The sequence below is a fragment of the Bubalus bubalis genome, chromosome 2, assembly GCF_019923935.1.
Source record: "Bubalus bubalis isolate 160015118507 breed Murrah chromosome 2, NDDB_SH_1, whole genome shotgun sequence".
Lineage (NCBI taxonomy): Eukaryota > Metazoa > Chordata > Mammalia > Artiodactyla > Bovidae > Bubalus > Bubalus bubalis.
Genome location: NC_059158.1, coordinates 39,021,013 through 39,042,195, shown reverse-complemented (window position 1 = coordinate 39,042,195; position 21,183 = coordinate 39,021,013). Strand labels below are relative to the sequence as shown.

The 21,183-nt window shown below is 40.0% G+C and overlaps 1 protein-coding gene across 1 annotated transcript in view; it reads left to right on the top strand.

The window, feature by feature from the left end:
• The window catches only part of DNAH8 (dynein axonemal heavy chain 8), a 332,077-nt gene that overhangs the window by 245,982 nt on the left and 64,912 nt on the right, over positions 1 to 21,183 (top strand). The window contains exons 79-84 of the mRNA XM_044930509.2: positions 131 to 252; positions 965 to 1,083; positions 3,128 to 3,330; positions 15,425 to 15,498; positions 18,503 to 18,655; positions 19,043 to 19,198. Of these exons, the coding sequence (XP_044786444.2) occupies positions 131 to 252; positions 965 to 1,083; positions 3,128 to 3,330; positions 15,425 to 15,498; positions 18,503 to 18,655; positions 19,043 to 19,198 (827 nt within the window). The remainder of the gene's footprint in view (positions 1 to 130; positions 253 to 964; positions 1,084 to 3,127; positions 3,331 to 15,424; positions 15,499 to 18,502; positions 18,656 to 19,042; positions 19,199 to 21,183) is intronic.

The following is a 21,183-nucleotide window of genomic DNA, read 5'->3' as shown; positions in this document are numbered from 1 at the left end:
ATGTGATTATTTTCCGACTTTCCCATTTTTGTGTGTGATATGGTTATCTGGATTTTTTTCTCAATTTGGAAGTAAATTTCTAAAATATGGAGCACAAGCTGACCTGATTCCCACTAATGCCTTTCCCCAGGGGGAGCAGCTCTGGATCTGAAAGCCTGCCCTCCCAAGCCATTTCGCTGGATCCTCGATATGACCTGGCTGAATCTTGTGGAACTGAGTAAACTTCCACAGTTTGCAGAAATTATGAACCAGGTAATAAAGGACTAGGAAAAAAGTATAGATCTGTAAACCCAAACACACCTGGGTCATTTAAATTGGGGCCTCCTGGTGACAAGCCCTTGAACCAGAGGAGCTGACACAAGGTAATAAAGGACTAGGAAAAAAGTATAGATCTGTAAACCCAAACACACCTGGGTCATTTAAATTGGGGCCTCCTGGTGACAAGCCCTTGAACCAGAGGAGCTGACACAAAAATGCAGCTTTAAGACAACTGTAGCTCTCGTTCAAAGGCAATCTGGTGCACACCCCACAGGACATATGACGATTCTGGAGGCGGTTTTGATTGCCACGAACTAGAGGCAAAGGTGCTCTGGTGAGTAGTGGGGAGAGGCCAGGGATGCTGCGAAACATCCTGCAATGCGCAGGACAGCCCCTCACAAGATAAGATTAACCTGGCCCTGAATGCTCATGGGGCTGAGGTTGAGAAACCCTGGTCTGTGGTTTTTCCTTTCCAATCGTTGAGTGTGACTGATACATGGTCCTCATTTTAGTGAATAATGTAGAAAAGCAATGGGGAAAGGGAATAGCAATATCCAAGCTATTTGAGTCATTGATTCTGAAGAAAAATGTAAAACAGTGTGGTTATGTTTAAAAAATTATCTACCTGTAAAGAGTGACCTTTTTACATTGTTTAATTTTAATTGCATATATTCCTGAGGGTTGCTAATTAGCTTGTGTACTTTAGATCTCTCGTAATGAGAAAGGCTGGAAAAGTTGGTTTGATAAAGATGCTCCAGAGGAGGAAATCATCCCTGATGGATATAATGACTCACTGGATACCTGCCGCAAACTTTTACTTATCAGGTGAGAGCAGGTATTATCAGACCTAGAAGCATCACTCGTCACCGTGTCAAATTACAGATCCCACCTCAGTGAGTTTACTTCCCTGTGTCCCAGTAGTGACTGTAATGGATGTGTATGCTTCCAAACTGAAGTTTGGGATGGCAAATAAAAATGGTGAAGGGCATATGTTAACAAAGTATTCATGATAGTGCTTTTAGCAAAACATATATGAAAGTGTTTTTACTATTCACTTAGGTCACCATTTACCACTGAGTAAATCATTTATTATTGAATTTACTTCTGTAAATGAGTAGATCTCACAGAGTTACAAGGCAATTTTTAAGCTAAAACCAAGAAGATTGCACTATTAAAACATATAAATGGTGTTGTAGCTATTGAAATGAAAGCAAAAATTTGAAATGGATGTTGATTTTTTTTTTCTTTTCTTCTCACTTTTCATGTTTTCTCAGTATGCAGTAGCTCACAGAAGGCTTCTGTATTGGAAGGGGTGTGTGTGTGTGTGTTGTGTGTGATGGACAAGACAGGAGGGTGGAGCTGGGGAGGATGAAACCACCAAAAGAATAACAAAAAGATGTAGGATTATTATTTTGGAGTAGTTTTGGTCTTACCTAAGATTACACCACCAAGTGTTCTTAGAAAAAGTTGTTTCCTAGATGTTGTCACTCTTTGAGAGTGATCAGAGCTCTCAGCAGTGGTGACCTCAGAACAGAACAATTATTTGTTTTTATTAGACTACATGCATCTATCTTTCATCCGTCCTTTGAAAATTGAATACATGTCAAATTAATAATGCAATCTACTAAACAATAAGAAACCATAGCACTTGACTATGATCCAGAAATATCAAATGACATTTATTTAATGAGTCACAGTGTATAGAACCTGCTACAGTGTAGGCTACATGGATGGTATTAACTATTAATAAATGCTTGCGAATCAAGCAACTTCTGTCACCTTTGACACATTATCTCCCTCTGAAGACTGCAGAGCTCCCATGGTGCAGCTGGCCAGGCCCCATCGTGTACTGGAGCGGCCAGAGGACACCTCCTTTTGCATCCCCGCTGTGTCCCTGGCATCAGGAGCAGGCCCTAATGTGTTTACTCCATAAATATCTATCAAAGAGTGAATATGTTCCTGTGTATTTGTTTGAACGAGTAATTGCTTACCTGAAGCTGATAGCCTAGTTACTAGGGATAATCACTGATGTGTGTGTGTGTGTGTGTTTTAAGTAGCTAATTAAAACCTCCCTGATGGCCCAGTGGCTAAGACTCCACACTCTTATGCCTGGCCCTGGGTTTGATTCCTTGGTCAGGGAACTAGATCCCACAGGCCTCAACTAAAATGATCCTGTGTGCGTCAATGAAGATCAAAGATCCCATGTGGTAAGAATCCACCTGCCAATGCAGGGGACATGGGTTCCATCGCTGGTCCAGGAAGATCCCACGCACCATTGAGCAACCAAGCCTATGCACCACGACTACTGAGCCTATATGCTGCAAGTACTGAAGCTCCTGGGCCTAGAGCCTGTGCTCCACAGCGAGAGAGGCCGCTGCAATGAGAAGCCTGAAGAGTAGCCCCTGCTACTCACGAGAAGGACTGCGTGTAGCAACAAAGACCCAGTGCATCCAAAAAAAAAAAAAAAAAAAATCCCATGTGCTGCAAATAAGCCCCAGCACAGCCAAATAAATAAATAAATAGATTTTTTTAAACCCAACAGGAATTTATTTTTTAAAAATTCAGAATAGTCACTGCTTCTCCTGAAAATGAAACTCTTGGAAGTCAGCTGATTTCTAAGTTCCCTTCTAGATTGGCAACATAACTGACTCTGCCCTGCTCCTTGCCAGTGCCTGGCGTCAAAACCACACGATTAAACTTGCACTCATCCGAGGACTGAAAATCTCACCGTCCATCTTACACATATCTGCATAAAGGAGGATTCACTTGTTATCCTTTTGCTAATTAACTGTGTGTTCTTTAGGTGCTTAGAACTAAATAGAATTTTAGAAATCTGAATTTATTTCCTCTAACTTGTTTTCATTTCTAGGTCTTGGTGCCCAGACCGTACTGTTTTTCAAGCAAGAAAGTATATTGCAGATTCTTTGGAGGAAAAGTACACGGAACCAGTTATCTTAAATCTGGAGAAAACTTGGGAAGAAAGTGATACGAGAACACCTCTGATATGTTTTCTGTCCATGGGATCCGATCCCACAATTCAAATTGACGCACTGGCCAAGAAACTGAAGCTGGGTATGAAGAGCAATCTATGAGATTTAGCAAAGCCTCCATGTTTTTGCTTCAGTTTTTTCCTTTCATAATTTTATAGCCAATTCGTGTAAATATATTCATAAAACTGAATTAGAAAAAATATTAAACTTCTTCTTTCCCCCCATTTTTAGATCTCCTAGAAGGAGGGTATAGATATCTTTGTGCAGAGAGGAACATACTCATCCATCATGTGCTGATTTTTTTAAAGTTGTAATCAGATGTCCATACCACATGGAGAGCAGACTGGCAAGAATGAACCTTCAACAGCAAATTTTATTGCTGTGTCTGTATAAATTTATGACAAAGCCTATTTTGTCACAATGCAAACATGTAACCCTTGTATTATAATGCATAGTAATTTAAGGATTCGTTCATTGATACTTTCATTCAATAACCCCTGAGAATAAGCAGTGTGCTAGATTCACGGAGTAGAGCGGTGAATACAACACAGCTGGGAAAGACAGACATGTAAACAGGCAATAGACAGTGTGACAAGCTGCTGCAGCAGAGGTACGGACATGCCCGGCGATAAGAGCCAGAGTTGCCCGGATTGCATGGGCTATAGAGGAAAGCGTGGTGACATTTTGAGTAGTATCCAAAAGTAGATAAAAATTAGGGGATCATGTGGGAGAGAAGGAAAGTTACTCTGATGGAAGGAGGTAGGGTAAGGAGTTACAAACATATGTGAGTCGACAGGACTAAAGAAAAAGTACCTGAATGACGCCAAGACATCATGATTGAGCCATTCTCTTCTAGGATGGCTGTTTATAGAGGGCAGTTTTCTCTTAATACTCTGAAAATCTGAATGTTGTTGGAATTGCCTTTTGGAATCTTCATAGGTTCATATCTTATAGGTTCTTATCTCTATACCTATATCTCGTAGGAGCGATTCATTTATGTCTTTATAAGGATTATGAAAGTGATTGATTGTGAATCCCTAAATCTAGAAAATAAAACCTTGAATTTATTATCTAGTTAGAATAAGCATAATATAAAATTTGTTTAGTGATCTCCAAGTATTTACCACGTCTGCACTAAAGCTACTGTAAACTGATAGCTTAAGGTAGCATGGTTTTTGTTCACTCCTCCTCATCATTGTCATCATAGCGTTCTGTGTGCTACATGGATTCATGTTTCAATAGCTGCTTTCTTCTATCTGAACACTGAGACCCAGTGCAAAGAGCTCCCATGTTCTCTTGGCTCATACTCATGGCTAAGTCTCATTGTTGTTGTTGTTGAGTTGCTCCATTGTGTCCAACTCTGTGCGACCCCATGCACTATAGCACGCCAGGCTTCCCTGTCCTTCACTATCTCCTGGAGCTTGCTCAAAGTCATGTCCATTGAGTCAGTGATGCCATGCAACCATCTCGTCCTCTGTCATCCCCTCTTCCTCCTGCCTTCAGTTTTTCCCAGCATCTGGGTCTTTTCCAATGAGTCAGCTTTTCACATCAGGTGGCCAAAGTATTGGAGCTTCAGCTTCAGCATCAGTCTTTCTAATCAATTCTCAGGACTGATTTGCTTTAGGATTAACTGGTTGGATCTCCTTGCAGTCCAAGGGACTCTCAAGAGTCTTCTCCAACAGCATAGCTCAAAAGTGTCAATTCTTCAGCATTCAGCCTTCTTTATGGTCCAACTCTCACATTCATACATAACGACTAGAAAGTCTCATTAATCACCTTTAAAGGTGGCCATTTTGTTCCAGTATTCACTGAAGCATGGAGTCATCTGTATCAGCCTTAGAGTGGTGCTTCTCTCAAAGCTTTGAACTTTGAAAATCCCTCTGAGATCTACTTCTCCATGGATTTTTGTCCAGTTGCTTCAATGTCCTCTCTGCATATAGATTCCTTTTTTGTCTTGCTACAAAGCAATCTCCGTACGACAGAATTCATGGATTCCAGTGGCTAAAGGGCTTCAACACTTACATGTTCAGTAAGTTCAGCACTGCTAGTGTTACTAAGTGAATCCACCTGCCTGCCGGGTAGTAAAGCCAATTTACTGACCCAAGTTGTGGTGAAGGAAAGTACAGTGTTTATGCATGCATGCATGTGTGCTAAGTCGCTTCAGTTGTGTCCAATTCTATGTGACCCTGTCCGACTCTTTGCAACCCCATGGACTGTAACCTGCCAGGCTCTTCTGTCCATAGAATTCTCCAGGCAAGAATACTGGAGTGGGTTGCCATGCCCTCCTTTAGGGGATCTTCCCAACTCAGGGATTGAAGCTGCATCTCTTACATCTTCTGCATTGTCAGTCGGGTTCCTTACCACTAGCACCTCCTGGAAAGCCCACAGTGTTTATTGCAGGTGCCATAGAATCTGCAGAACAGGCAGTTCATGCTCAAAAGATTTCGAGGAAAGGATTTTTTAAAACTGCATTTGGAGTGAAATTGCAGGGGGCATGACTTTCTTCTGATTGGTTGATAGTAAAGTAAAAGGGTAGTGGTTCAGGAATCTTAATCATTAGCCTTTTGGTTCCAGCCAGTATAGTCTCCATACTTGTGGACTACATGTAGTCACACACCCTCCATCTGGGCAAGGGTCTTAGCTTGTTCCTAACAACTCAAAGATATTCATCAGACTGTTATATATATTCCTTGAGGAAGAACTAAGATTGTTTTGTTTTTTGGCTTTATCATGTGCATGTGGGATCTTAGTTTCCCCAACCAGAGATCGAACCCATGCCCCCTGCAGTGGAAGCCCGGAGCCTCAACCACTGGACCACTGGGGAAGTCCTGAGAAGTTAGGATTGTTGTTGAAGCTATCATTACTTTTCTTGCTCCACTGCTCTTCCTTTGTTTCTCATTAGTAAGTGCTTGAGTCTGCTTTTTGGAACCCAGGGAAGGCCTAAGAGACTAAAGCTTTTTCTACAAACAAGAAATGGGGACCACAGAGGGGCTTTTGCACCTGGGATGGCCCCATTTGGTTTCACCCAGGCAAAGTCCTCTTACTCTCTTGGTCCCAGGTCCAGATACCCAAGGAAGAAGCTCCTTGGTTTTGCTTTGGTCGTGTGCTCCTTTCTGGACCACTCAATGAATGGTTGCTGTGTAAATGGGTTCATAGCAAGAACCACATATATGGAGCCTAGAGTTGAGGGCATTTCTTAGAAGGGGATACTCTTCCCAGAAGAGGGGCAGTTCCCACTGAAGTTACCATTTCAAATTTACCTCAAAATGATGCTGTTGTCTAGGACATCGGTGTAAGAACAGAAATAAAATAATTAAAGGTTTCCTTTGGGAGAGGTTATAACTTTAGATGAATACATACACCAGAACAGCGCTGTCGCCTAGTATTATTCCATACTATCGTACTGCTTTGCTTGGCAGTTTGGTGATTCCATTTCTTGATATTTCTTTAGTTTTTCCAGCAATTGTTTAGCCTTCTATTGATTACTTTGTTAGGAAACACATTAGATTTAATTTTAACACTGAAGGATCCAATGTTGTTTATAAAAAACTCATTGCTCATTTTTTTTTAGAGCAAAGGAACGTTTAGGAATGTTAGGAAGCATCATTCTGTTCACTAATTTGGGTTAAAAACGCCCCAAATAGCTCTAAAATGAAACTGTTATGTAGATGAATGACATATTACTCTAGTCTCAACTAGAGATGTTTTATTTGGGTGATGGATAATTATAACGTGCTCAAGGTTCACAAAATTCTGAAAAATCCTGGAATTCAAGTGCCTTGTATTACAGCTGAGGAAACTAAGGTCTGGAGATAAGGCCAGAGAACTAGCTGGGGGCAGATAATTCAGGACTTAGTCTCAGGCCTCCCAGATCCCTTGTCAGTGGCCTTTCTTTCATCCTCCCCAGTGCCTTTCAGTCAGTTCAGTTCAGTTCAGTCGCTCAGCCGTGTCCGACTCTGCGAACCCACGAACCGCAGCACGCCAGGCCTCCCTGTCCATCACCAACTCCCGGAGTCCACCTAAACCCATGTCCAACAAGTTGGTGATGCCATCCAGCCATCTCAGTGGATTTAGTGGATGAATTAGCAAGTTACCTGACAGCAACTTGAGGGATGGGACCAGATCAAATAGGTTTTCATAGAAAAAGAAAAAGAAGGAAAACTTCTCACTATGGAACCTGTCAGGCTCTGTGTTGAGAAATTCAGAGAAGATAAATTCTGCACAAAAGCATTGGGTACCTGGGAAAGAAGGAGAAAACAGATGGGTTTAACATGAGAAAAATCCTACTAGGAGCTTGGGTGAAGGAGAGGAAGAATAGATTTGAAAATAGAATCCAAACATGAATGAAAGAGGACAAATAAAATATAAACCTACAAATAAAAATGGGGCTTCCCTGGTGGCTCAGTGGTGAAGAATCTGCCTGCAGTGCAGGAGACACAGGAGATGAGAGTACAATCCCTGGATCGGAAAGATCCCCTGGAGGAGAGCATGGCAGCCCACTCCAGTATTCTTGCTGGGAGAATCCCATGGACAGAGAAGCCTGGTGGGCTACAGTCCATGGGGTCTCAAAGAGTCAGACACAACTGAAGTGACTGAACATGCAAGCAAACAAAAATAGGAATGAGAAAATGAGTAAAATAAAGTAATACAGATAAAAAAAGTAATAAGATCATGATATATAGTTATGGTAAAAAAAAAAGTTTAAAATCTCATTAAAATGGATGTTTGTAGAAAAATATAAATTTACAAAAATTTCTTGGAAAAAATTGAAAAGCCTAAATGGACCGATAATTAAGATGAGGAAAATTAGAAGTTTTAAAATTATTACCACAGCAAAGACACTAAGCTTGAATGATTTTTTTGGTAGGTCCTTTAAAACTTTGCTATGTCCCATTTCACAACATAGGAAAATAAGATGCATTTTCCTCTGTATTTTAAGGGAATAACATTATCTTGATATGTAAAACAGACCAAGATAGTCACTATATCAAAGAAAGAAAACCACAGATTGATCCTACTTATTAATATAAGGACCTTAATATAAGTGCAAGCAGAAAGAATTTAGCATAATATAAAATATGCAAAAAACAGCAACATGCCTTGATCAAGTAGGATGCATGGGCAAATCTGAGAAAGACACAGTATTAAGAAATCTCATCACAACAAGTGAAAGACTTTTTCCTTAGGCTGTTATTACCCTGATAATTGCTAAAAAGGCATTTTATAAAAATTCAGCATTTGTATTTGGCTCTTAAAAATGGGAACAGAAGAATATTGTATCAATATGATAGTGAATATGAACTTCAAACAGCTTCATGCTTTCTGGTGAACAACTAGAGACATGATGCCCATTAAAGTCAGGAACAAGATAAAGATGTCTGCTATCACCACTCTCATTTAGTATTACTGTGGAGGATATAGCTAATGTTTTGTAAGAATCATAAATAAAAGATATAACTACTGGAAAAGAGGGACAAGAGCCATCGTTATTCTCAGATCGTGTAATTGTCTAACTAAAGAACACAAATGAATCAACTGAAAAGCTATTAGATTTAACAGGATATTTTAGTAAGGTAGCTGGTCACAAAAATAAATATATTTAAAAAATCAATGAAACATTCTTCTAAAATGTAAAAATCCCATTCAGTATCTCAATAAAAATAAAACTAAGAAATAATCTTTAGAATACCTATTAGAAGAAAACTATAAAACTTTCTTAAAGACTTGAAAGTAGGGTAGATCAAATAGAGAGTTAAACCACATCCCCATTATAAAGATTCAGTATTGTAAAGATGTCAATAGTCTCTAAATTAATCTATAAATTGAGTGCAAGTCTAATTGAAATTCCAACATCATTTTCCCCCTAATTGGATAGTAGAGGGGTCTTAGATCATCTAGAGTAATAAATGGACAACAATAGCCAAGACAGCTTGAAAAGGAAAAAGAATAATGTGGAGAACAAGCCCAATCAGATTTCTAAACTTTATCAAATTGCAATAACTTAATCAGTGAGGAACTGGCTCAGAGTAGATAAACAGATCAATAGAGCAAAATGAAAGGCCCCAAATTAGATGCTAGTATATACAATAGCTTAGCCTGTGATGAGATTCACATTTCAAATCAGTGGAAGAAAAACGGGTTAGTCAATAAACAGTGTTGCCATAGCAGGTTAACTTTGGAAGAAAGCAAGAATTTTACCTCGGATTAAACTCTAAAGTACATTCTAGGTTGATTAAGGTTTTAAAAGGTTTAAACTATGAAAAAATACACCGATACTACTGGCGTGGCTAAGGTTTCCTTAATCATAACACCAGGATCCAAAACCAGAGGAAAAGAAGTTTGGATGACGTTTTCAAACTTTGGTATGTCAAAAGCGGCGCAAATAAAATTAAAACACAAATTGCTGTTGAGTCCAAGCTCACGTGCCTGATGCACAGTGAAGCCAAACCAACTGAAAGGTCAGAGTTTGGAGCAGAGAAAGGTTAATTGCAAGGACCCAACAAGGAGTGTGGGTGGCTTATTCTCAAAAGACCCAAACTTCCTGGTGGTTTTCAGGGAAGAGTTTTTAAAGGCAAAATTTGGGGTGAGGGCTGCAGTGTAGGACTTTCTTCTGATTGGTTGGTGGTGAGGTAACAGGGTGGTGCTCCAGGAACCATGTGCTCGGCCTGAAGTCACCATCCTCTGCTTAGGTGGGGGCAATAATTCCTGTAAGAAAACCCCAAAGATATATTGTTATGTATATCCCTTTAGGGGGAAATAACGACTCTTTATCTCTGGGCTATGGTTTCTTTTTTTAAAACTTTAATTATTTTTGGCTGCTCTGGATCTTTGTTACTGCACGTGGGCTTTCTCTAGTTGTGGCGAGTGGGGGTTACTCTCTAGCCGCAATGCACTGGCTTCTCGTCGTGGCTTCTCTTGTTGCAGAGCATGGACTCCAGGGTGTGCAGACTTCAGCAGTTGCAGCACACAAGCTCAGTAGTTGTGGTGCTACAGGCTTAGCTGCCCTGCAGCATGGGCATCTTCCCAGATCAGGGATCGAATCCATGTCCCCAGCGTTAGCAGGCAGATTCTTAGCCACTGGACCACTAGGGAAGTCCTGCACGAAGTGTTTCAGACTGCTCTTCTTTTGTTTCTGCATTTCCTCACTTCCCTAATCAGTAACTGTTTGAATTTGCCCTTTGGATCTCAGGGAAGGTCTGGAAGACTGAAGCCTTTTTCTTGCAGACAAGAAATGGGGGACAAGGAAAGATTTTTGTACCTGGGAGGGCTCCACAGGGCCCTGCCCAGTTTCCAAAGACAAGGTAGAAGTGTGGGCTGGGAATTGCAACATTCTATTTCAGCTGGAGACACTGGCAGTCCTTTTTCATATACACCATGAATCTTTAAAATGTTTGAGTGCTTTTTCCCAACTATTCTACACATACAAATTAATCATAAAAACAAACTGAGAGATGCACATTAAGATTCATTTACAAGGATGTTAAGTCTAGTGCTATTTTTAATATTAAAAAATTAGAAATGTCTCAAATATACAAAAGGATAGTGGCTAACTTGGCAAGAATGCATTAACATGATGGAACATTGTGCTACCATTAAAAACTGTTTATCAGTAATGTTTAATGACAATAAAATACAACATACTTAAGAAGTAGATATATAAAATGACATGTATATGTATTATTGTACATATATATATATTTTTAGTATGGATATGTCTGTAATCTCTTATTCAAAGCCCTTGCAGTCAGATGCACTGCAGAAATTAGAATTGTCCAGCTTTTAGAAAAGTAATATTTCATGTATTATATAATACATTGCAGATGAAAGTATTAATATTTATAAAGATAGAGATAAATAAAGACTATAAATAGGCTCATATCCATTCAGGTCAGCTTTTACCACCAAAGTGATTTTGTGGCAAAGCTGTCAGTTTTCAGAGTGCTTTGAATTTTGAAATGAGGGTAAGTGATTGTGGATTGTGCACTGAGAAGATTAGAATGTAGATCTCTCTGGAAGGATATTGGTGATTTTTGTTTTCTTCTTTGTAGTCTCCTGTATTTTACAAAGCTTTCACTATAAACATATATTGTTTAATTTGATTAAAAAAATTTTTTTAAACGAAAGAGGAGATGTGAAAGACACTCAAGTCCAGTTTTGGAAAGAAATAGAAAAGCAGTTGAAATCTTACTAAAGGTCTTTCAAATGTAACCAAGCAGCAAAAAAAAGGGAAAAAAAAGTCCACAAACCAGAAAACCAAAACATCCCATACCACAAAGGACAATTATGCTGCAATACGGGCAAAAACGATTCCTGCAACATCCTCTGCATCCTGCCTCCTTACGGCAGTCGCTGTCATGATGTCCTGGCAGCCTTCTCCACTCTCTCTGGAAATTCAGCCTGCGCTGCCTCTTCTCTCACTGGTCTTTGTCTTTTGAACTTCCTCAAGTGCAAAGCTTCCTCACTATTCCAGTGTCAATCAATCTAGTTTTTCCAGACTATTCAGAAATTTATCAAATATTTATCAACCTATTTTAAAAATGAAGAAAGATTGCAGATCAATAACTAAAGCTTCCTCTTTAAGAAACCAAGGAAAGAAGAGCAAACTAAACCCAAAGCAATCAAAAGGAAGGAAATAATAAATATCTGAGTGAAAACAATGCAAGAGAGGATTAAAAAAACAACAGAGAATCAATCAACCAAGTGTATCTTCTTTGAAAAGATCAACAAAATGGACAAACTTTGGTCCTAACTGACCAAGAATAAAGGAGAGAAGACTTAAGATAACTAAAATCAGGAATGAAAGAGGGATATCAATGAAAATAATCAATGAACAAACTATAATAGAAATAGAAAAGAGTTTTATTTGAGCCAAACTGAGGACTGGCAGTTCTCAGATAAGTGAGAGGATCTGCTCCAGAAAAGCATGGGTTTCAGCATAGTTTCATATCTTGTCAGAACAAAGAACATCAAACAAGTCAGGACACATTCCTTCAAGGTTTCAAGAAAAGCAGGTTAGCAAGTACATAGCAAGTCAGTATACCTTGACACCTGGGAAGGGAGCCTCATCACTGAAGAAGTACTGGCACTGGCTTCTCAGGAAGGGAAGAATTTATGAAATTTTTATTTTTAACACATTCTTTAATTCTGGTCAATGTACCCTTTTCTCTGACAGTTAGAGCCGATGTACGATGTATGTTTGATAGGCCACAAACAGGCTGTTTTAGTTAGCATAAAGTTCAAGTAAACTCATATATAAGTCAGAATGACTTTCCCATATCTCAATATGTGAACATTTCTTTTATCAGGGGACATTGCTATTGACTTGAATAAATAGAAAAGATCATACAGAATACTATGAACAATTATAACAACAAATTAGATAGATAACCTAGATGAAATGGGCAAATTATCAGAAAGAGAAAACTACTGAAACTGACTAAGGAAGAAATAGAAAACCCGAATAGAGCTTTAAGAAGTAAAAGGATTGATTTGTAGGAAATGCAGGACTAGATGCCTTCACACTCTACCAAATGTTTAATGAATAACACCAGTTCTTTCCAAAAAATAAAAGAGGAGAGATTACTTCCCAACTCATTCTATGAGACCATATTACTCTGATACCAAATGTAGACAAAGACAGTAGAAGGAAACCAATATCCTGCTGAATATAAAAGCAAAAGTTCTCAACAAAATGCTACTGAATTGAGTGCCATGCAAAATGAATTATACACCATGACCAAGTGGATTTACCCCAAGAATGCAAGGTTGGTTCAACATATGAAAATTAATCAATGTAATACCCCATATTAATAGAATAAAGAACAAAAATCAAGCAGTTATCTCAATAGTTGCAGAAAAAGCATTGAAAAAAATCCAACATTCTTTCATGATGAAAGCCCTCAACAAACTAAGAATAAAAGGGAACTTCTTCAACCTGATGAGGGGCACCTACAGAAACCCACAGCTAACATCATACTTAATGCTGAAAGATGGGATATTTTTCCCAAAACATCAGGAGCAAGAGAAGAATGTCTACTTGCACTTCTACTCAGCACTGTAGTGGAAGTTTTAGTCAGACCAAAAGAAGAAATAAATGGTATTCACACTGGAAAAGAAGTAAAACCACCTCAGTTTGATGATGACATGAGGGAGGGGGCCCGCGCAGTTGGAGAAGAGTGAGTGAATTGTGGTGGGATCCTAAAAAGTGTGTGTGTGTGTAGATTGCGGGAATAATGGGATCCATTTGTGTAGGGTCATAGAGGTCAGAATTTGAATTGGATTCTGGATTTTGCACAGAATGAAATGAGAAGCCATCAGATGTTTCTGAGCAGAGGGTGGACATAATCTGATTCAGGATTCAATCAAATCCCTCTGTCTGCTGTGGGAAGAATAGCTAGTAGGGAAAAGAGTGGGAGAGAGGTCACCAGTGAGTAGGCTCCTGCAAGAACACAGGCATGAGGTGATGGACCAGGGGAATGCGAGTGTAGACATCCAGAAGGGGTCACATTCAGACTCTGGGTTTGTTTTGAAGGGATGCCTCTAAGTATCTTCTTGACCTCTTACCCAGGTCAAGACAAGAAACTCAGGCTACCCCTGAACAAAAACCAGTTCTTCCTTTTAAACAGTGTATCTCAGAAGAGTTGGAAGGGCAGAGGAGATAGATTATGGCTCACGCTCATGTGTTAATACGTATTGTACATATCACACCTTCCTCCATTGACCTACCTAACACTTGTGGGTTCTTCCAAAACAAGAGAGACTCAGTGTCTCTTTGTACAATTCAGAGGCTCCTCCCATTCGAGTTCCACCTTCCCTTTCTTCTTTTATAGGGTTTGTGGGTTCTTCTCAGATGCCCTGGGAACAGTACCTAGTTCCCCTTCAGCAGGAGAGATTCATGATGGCTTTGTTGGGAGAATCCAGCTATGTTCAGTGACCTAAGGACAATTGCAGTTCCTCGTTCTTCAAGCAGTGCTCTGTCAGTCCTCTCAGGCACAAACTGCTGAGTTTCACCCTGTGACCCTGAGTCCACAAATAATTCTAATGCTGCACCCTACCAGCACTCATGGAATCTCTGGCCATTAACCCCATGGTGCTGTATTTTAAGTGGTGTGCCCTGGCAGCTTCTTCCCTGGTTCCTAACATACTTCTGTCTCCAGCCTATGAATTTCTCTCATTCTCTGTAGCTCCTACCAGCAGTTTCCAAATCAGCCTCATTGTTTGCCCAACCACAGCAGCCCATTTTTCTGAGGATTCAGATCACTCCAATAGAGTAAGTCAAAAGCATGCATTGCTTCACAGCGTATACACTGACTTCCTTTCTCTGTGCCCCTAGAGATCTAGAGATCATGCCTTTAAAATTAAAGAAGACCTGGGTCCACAAAAGCTTACTTCAAAGTTAATTTCTAATTTCAGTTTCCCAAGTATGATTCAGAGACTTCTACAGTTTAGTGAATTCATATGACAGGCACAAGTGTGGGTCTCCACCCGGGACATCAAATTCACTAATGAGCCTAAATAGTGTATATTCTGCTGAATTATAATCACATCTCTAATCTTGGAGTGGTTTCCACTTTTTCTTCAGGCTCCTTTTTCTCAGTTCCAAGAGGATTTTATCCTGAGGAGCAGGTATATTCAGTTACCCCTGAATATAGTCCTCAAGGGGATGAATTGCTATGCGTTCCATCTCAGAAAATGGACAAATAGGCAAGCAAAACCCGGACAGACAAAACACTGCAAGCTTGACATCATAAAAGAATAAAAAGATTGGTATCCAATCTTTACTGAAACATCTGCTAAAACACCAAAAAATTATTCTAATCAAAACATAGAGCAAAAGTAAAAAATCCTCTTTCCTTCTAAGTACCTGTGATAGCATTGCAGCTGCCTCTCCCCATCAGTCTGTCACCTCATTGTCTCCAAAGACCCCAGAACTCTTTAAAAGCTCTGCCTCATGCCTTTTGTCTTTCTCTCCTTGTCCTTCCCTTTCCATGTAGTGCCTCCAGTCTGCTCCACTCCTTTCTCTCATCAACACAACCAAAAGCCAGACTTATTTGCATAACAGACTTTCCTTAGAAGCCATAGAGGGAGGGAGCCTATGACAATTCAGAAATTAATTTTTCTATCCCAATCCTGTTATAAAATTTATGTTTTATCATAGTAATCCTTCTGTATTACAGAATGCAGAACTATCTCAATGGGGCAAGGACAAGAAGTACATGCTCGAAAGCTGATTCAGATGTCAACGCAGCAGGTATGCAGCAATGGAAACTACTCTTCATGCAACTTTCTTGATATGATTCCTCTGGCCATCTGGTCCACCTAGCACCACCCCCTATGATGGGTAGAGTGTTCTTCCTGTGATGCTCAATTTTCCATTTTGGTTTATGCATATAGAGTAAACGTTGGTTACTTAAGGATTTTGAACCTCCAGTTAGTTGGCTCCTGACATCCCCACAAAATACTTGTTCCATTTTCTAGAGCATGTGCTCCATTTTTATTTTCACTAAATATTTTTTGGTTATTTGGCAGACACACTTTCTGGTTCATAAAGAATGCAGCTCTAGCAGTCTTGGAATGTCATGATCAATATTAATAGATAGTGCTTAAGAAGTGACAGATTGAGATAGTCAAATTTCAATTTTCGGTTAAAGTGAGCCTTTCATTTTTCATTAATGGAAAGTTTCAGGCAAATAAGAAATATTTGAGGGTGTTATGTTTAAATATTGATAACAGTTTTTACTGAAAATTGCAAGCTGGATGGAATGTTGAGAAATATTTTTCATCACACCTAATAAATACACAGGACATTAATTTTCTAGAAAAGCTTGGTTGATAGCAGTTTCAGCAGCAATAAGAAATTGCACCATTTATAAAAATAAAATAAAGTCTTGGTTTATTTTTAAGCTTTTGATCTCATAATGTCCCTAGCAACTTTTCCCTGGGAATTAATGACTGGAGAGGGTTAATGGGCTAAAACTCTGCTTGGGTCATCAAGTTTTCAGACTAACCATTAATTCTCAAGTGCCCTAAGCCTTCATCTTTATCAGTTAATTAAATTCAATAATATATGGTATTTAATTTATATATACCAAAGCAATTATATATAATTATTTTTACTCAGATAAAATGATTCACTCTGTTGAATGATCTGACTGTTTGACTTTGGGCCTTATATAATTTCTTTAGTTTTCACGAGTGAGAAGCTTTTAAATTTGAATACAGCATTCACATTAACTTTCTTTGGAATATTAGTTTTTTTTATAACTTCTGTGTTCTGTGTCTCAAGGTGGGATAAATATTGATAATATTGGCAGTATAAAAATCAAACAAACAGAACTTCCCTGGCTCTCTAATGGTTAAGATTCCGAGCTTCCAATGCAGGGGGTGTGCATTCGATCCCTGGTTGGGGAACTAAGATCCCACATGCCATGAGGCATAGGCAAAAACAAAACAGATAACAGCAATAATACCAACAATAAGCATGAACAGGTACAGCCCATTGTCACTTGAAAGATTTAGGATAAAGCTGACATTGTGGAATTCAGAGCAGGGAATCAGAGAGTAACTGGATCCACAAGGACCCAGAGTTCTGACCATGAAGTTCATCTTCTTGACGATCTGGTTGTCTAGACCAAAAAGTCCCCTTTGCTATTTAAGCCAGTCTGAGTTGTATTTTCTCTTGCAGTATAAGGCATAATATATATGCCTTACCATATGTATACTGAGCTCAATAACTTGTAGCTGTATTTATTTGATCTTGTTGCATAAAGTATATCAAAGCATCAGCGGGCTAGTAAACTATGTTCTTATAGAACTGTAATAGTTATGTGACATATTGTGAAGGTTTTATCAATATTTAGATAGTGCTTAATAAATGTTGTGGTTTCAGGAACATCTGGGAGGAGTGATGACAAAGAATAAGATTTAGTGTTGGGGTGGGAGGTGGGAGGGAGGTTCAAGAGGGAGGGGACATATGTATACCTATGGCTGATACGTGAGTCTGAGTGAACTCCGGGGGTTGGTGATGGACAGGGAGGCCTGGCATGCTGCGATTCATGGGGTTGCAAAGAGTCGGACACTGACTGAGTGACTGAACAGAACAGAACAGAATGAATGATACATGTTGATGTATGGCAGAGACCAACACAATGTTGTAAAGCAATTATCCTTCCATTAAAAAGTCATAAAATTTAAAAAAGGATTTAGTATTACAGTAGCAGGCATGCTCAGTCACTCACTTGTGTCCAACTCTGCGACCCCATGGACTGTAGCCCACCAGGCTCCTCTGTAGATAGGATTTTCCAGGCAAGAATACTGGTAGCAAATGTCACCAAATGTATTACCTCTGGTGAAGTAAAATTTGTGTTTCAAGGCAGGAGAAGAAAACTGTAGCGTAAAATTGGCTCTGGCTGCTCGTTTGGGCCTCCTGCCTCCCCTGTGTAGTGTGTGTCTGCATTATGCATCAACCAGGCCTCCTCAGAGGTGGGAATGCCTACTCCAATGCAAAGATCAGGTTTATTTTTCCCCATTTCTTTGACACTAACAATGTAGCTTCTTACAGATTAGCATGGTGACTTGTTGCTGTCTTTGTATATGCTTACGTGGACTGTGTATCTTTGGTGAACTTCATGTGAAATGTCAGCATGTCATTTTGATGTATGATCCTTTGTCTTGAAAATGTGTATGACTGTGCCTTTGACTTCTAATAGGTGGGACAGCCAGAGCCTCTGAGTCTGTCTCCCAGGCTATAATCCTCAGTTTGGCTCTATTAAAATTCTCTCTTTTTTCCTAACTTGATTGTTGATGAATTTTCGTCAACTCCTCCAACTTTCATGAGGTCATGTGCATCTCTTTGTGACAGTGGATGGCTTGGCTTTGGCGTGAGTCCCCTCTGATTTACCTTAGGCCGGACAAGTTACAAATTCCAAAATACCCGTTCCCACCATTAGATGGTGCACACACTGTACTTAATAGAGTCTGACTTCGTTTTAATTTCTGTTCCCTTCTGAACCAGGGGTGACAGAGTAACATTCATTTTGAAACCGCTTGATTCCAAGTAACCAGCTTTACCAGAAGCAGGGGAAAAAACGTTTGTATTGACATATAATAATTCCATTAACATGTATGTGCTTAAAACAGAGTATTCACATGCCCCGAGCAAACGTTTAAAAAATATTTGTACGTACACTTTGTTTTATTAAAATCATTGCAAAAAAAGTTATGAGGAATTAACATGAGGTCATTTTTCAACACAGGGTGGCTGGGTGTTACTGCAGAATTGTCACCTTGGCCTAGAATTCATGGAAGAATTGCTGGAGACTTTGACCATCACAGAAACCATCGATGATACTTTCCGAGTGTGGATAACCACCGAGCCGCACGTCCGGTTTCCCATTACGTTGCTTCAGGTTTGTTGCTATGAGCTGAGTGTCTTTGCCTTGAGACTTATACAAATGAAGGTGACACTTCTGTCATTACTGAGAGGTGGCGAACATGACAGTCTCCTTTTGGTCGAGTCTGCATTGTAAAATCTTAATGCCATGATCGTCAAAACCTTCACTGGAATCATCAAGGTTATATAGTAAATAGCCCCACAGGAGAGTTGTGAGACTCGGTATTCCTTTATTGGGTTTTAGCTCTGATCAATGAAACTAGTTTACACGGTGCCTTTTTATGTACCACAAGCATATTGTTGTCTAATGTATTGTCATTTCTATTTTACCCTTCGCAGTAATTTATAGAAACAAAAGTACTATTTACCTTTATTTTTTTTCACTATGTGTTTTTTATGACAGACTTCTCTCAAATTCACTAATGAGCCACCCCAAGGCGTTCGCGCAGGTCTGAAAAGAACATTTGCGGGGATTAATCAAGACCTCCTGGACATCAGTAATTTACCCATGTGGAAGCCGATGCTGTACACCGTGGCGTTCCTGCACTCCACCGTGCAGGTAACTCCTGGGAACCGTGTGCACTTTCAGAAGATGCTAGCGATGTTATGTTTGCCCCCCTGCTCCGCGGTCTGGTGTCCTCACCTCGCTTCCTTTTTCCTTCATGGCACTTTCCCCCACCTGGCACGGGATGCGCATATGTGCGTATGTATTTAAAGCATCTTCCTGCCCCCAGCCGCCACCTCGGCCCCTAGAGTGTAAGATTCTCCGGAGCGATGACTCTGTCCTTTGGTAGCTGCTGGGTCTCTGCTTGCCACAGCAGCAGCTGCACCATTGCCAGAGCTCAATACATGTTTGTGGGACGAGCAAGCGAATTGCTCTGATAGGAACTGGATCTTGAAAGTTGCCTATGCTGTCCGGCAGTGTTCTCTGTACCATCTCATGTAATACTAACAATCACCTTTCAGGGTAGGATGTATCGCCATCTGCAAAGTGAGGGAATTGAGACTCAGAGAGATTAGGCAATATTATGTATACCATCTCATGTAATACTAATAACCACCTTTCAGGGTAGGATTTATCACCATCTGGAAAATGAGGAAATTGAGACTCAGAGAGGTTAAGGTCCTTCCTAAATGGTAAATCTAGGAGTCACACCCCATGTTGCCTGCCTTGGATGCAAGTATGTTTTGACCCTCGTCCCCACTGGGGACAGTGGTGGCCATGGTGTTTGGAAGATGAGTCATAGGGGTCAGCTGTCGTCTTCAGGTTGTTTCTGATTTGCTTGTACTGTGTGGCTACCCAGCAATGTCTTCATGGGTTCTGGGTTTTGTTTTTTCATTTGTTACCACTTTGTTCTATGTTTGGATTTTGTTCTGTATTTGAAAGCTATATAATTTTTAATTAGTAAATACAATTAAATACAAATAAAAATAAATCAGTAATTTATTTGGTTTTGGCCGCACTGGATCTTCGTTGCTGAACACAGGCTTTTTCTAGTTGTGGCGAGTGGGAGCTATTAGAGCTGTGGTGTGCCGGTTCTCTCATTGTGACAGAGCATGGGCTCTTGAGCTCGTGGGCTCCATAGTTGTGGTGCTCTGGCTTACTTGCCCTGTAGCATGTGGAATCTTCCTGGCCCAGGGATTGAACCTGTGTCCTCTGCATTGGCAGGCATATTCTTAATCTCTGGACCACCAGGGAAGTCCAGGCTGTGTAATTTTAATGTACTTGATTCACTCTTGATTTCACGGAGAGATAAAGGGGCTCCTTGAACTCTTTCCGACATTTCTTCTTTTCCTGAAGTTGGAGTGAGGACAAAATAAATCAACTGGTTTGAACCAGGAGTCATGGTTCAACTGTGCCCAGCGGCCAGCAGAGCTTGGCCTCATCTTTGCCTGCCCTGCCCAAAGGGAAAGATGGAGGGGAATTGGGTGCTCACCCCAGGAAATACTGGGCATGATAACCCGCAGGTTCCCTGTTGCCACCACTTTACCAGGTATAACACTGCCCAAATGAGAGGGCAGCGCAGAGGGACACCTGGTGTTTCTCTGTCCCCCACCCTGAGAAGTTAAAATCAGAATAAATGATTTGTGGGTGGTTATTTTTACTAAGTTCCACTGTGGCCTCTGGATTGATTGTAAATTACGGTTTTCATGTCACTGAAGCTGATTTCATACATTCTTATCTGGGAACTGTTGGGTTTACTAGACCTTATCACACTCTAATACAAATAGTGCTTTAACTCTGATATTTAATGCCCAATTCACAAACAGTAAATTTTATGGTTCTTTTCCTAGAAATGATGGTTCAACTTTTCCACCATGCTTATCACGAATAGACGATTGGGGGTATTTTCCATACGGTCAAGACGGCAATCTGCGTTTTTAGTGGCCATTATCCAAGTGCTAAAAAGAAGAAAAGGACTCTGGGCCAGTCATGCAGCCAAAGTGTACTTTCACTTAATGTGACTCTTATTTGGATTAAAATAAACAAAAAAAATCTCCACTGCTAGGGCCATGAAGTTCACAGTAGCATGTCTATAAAAA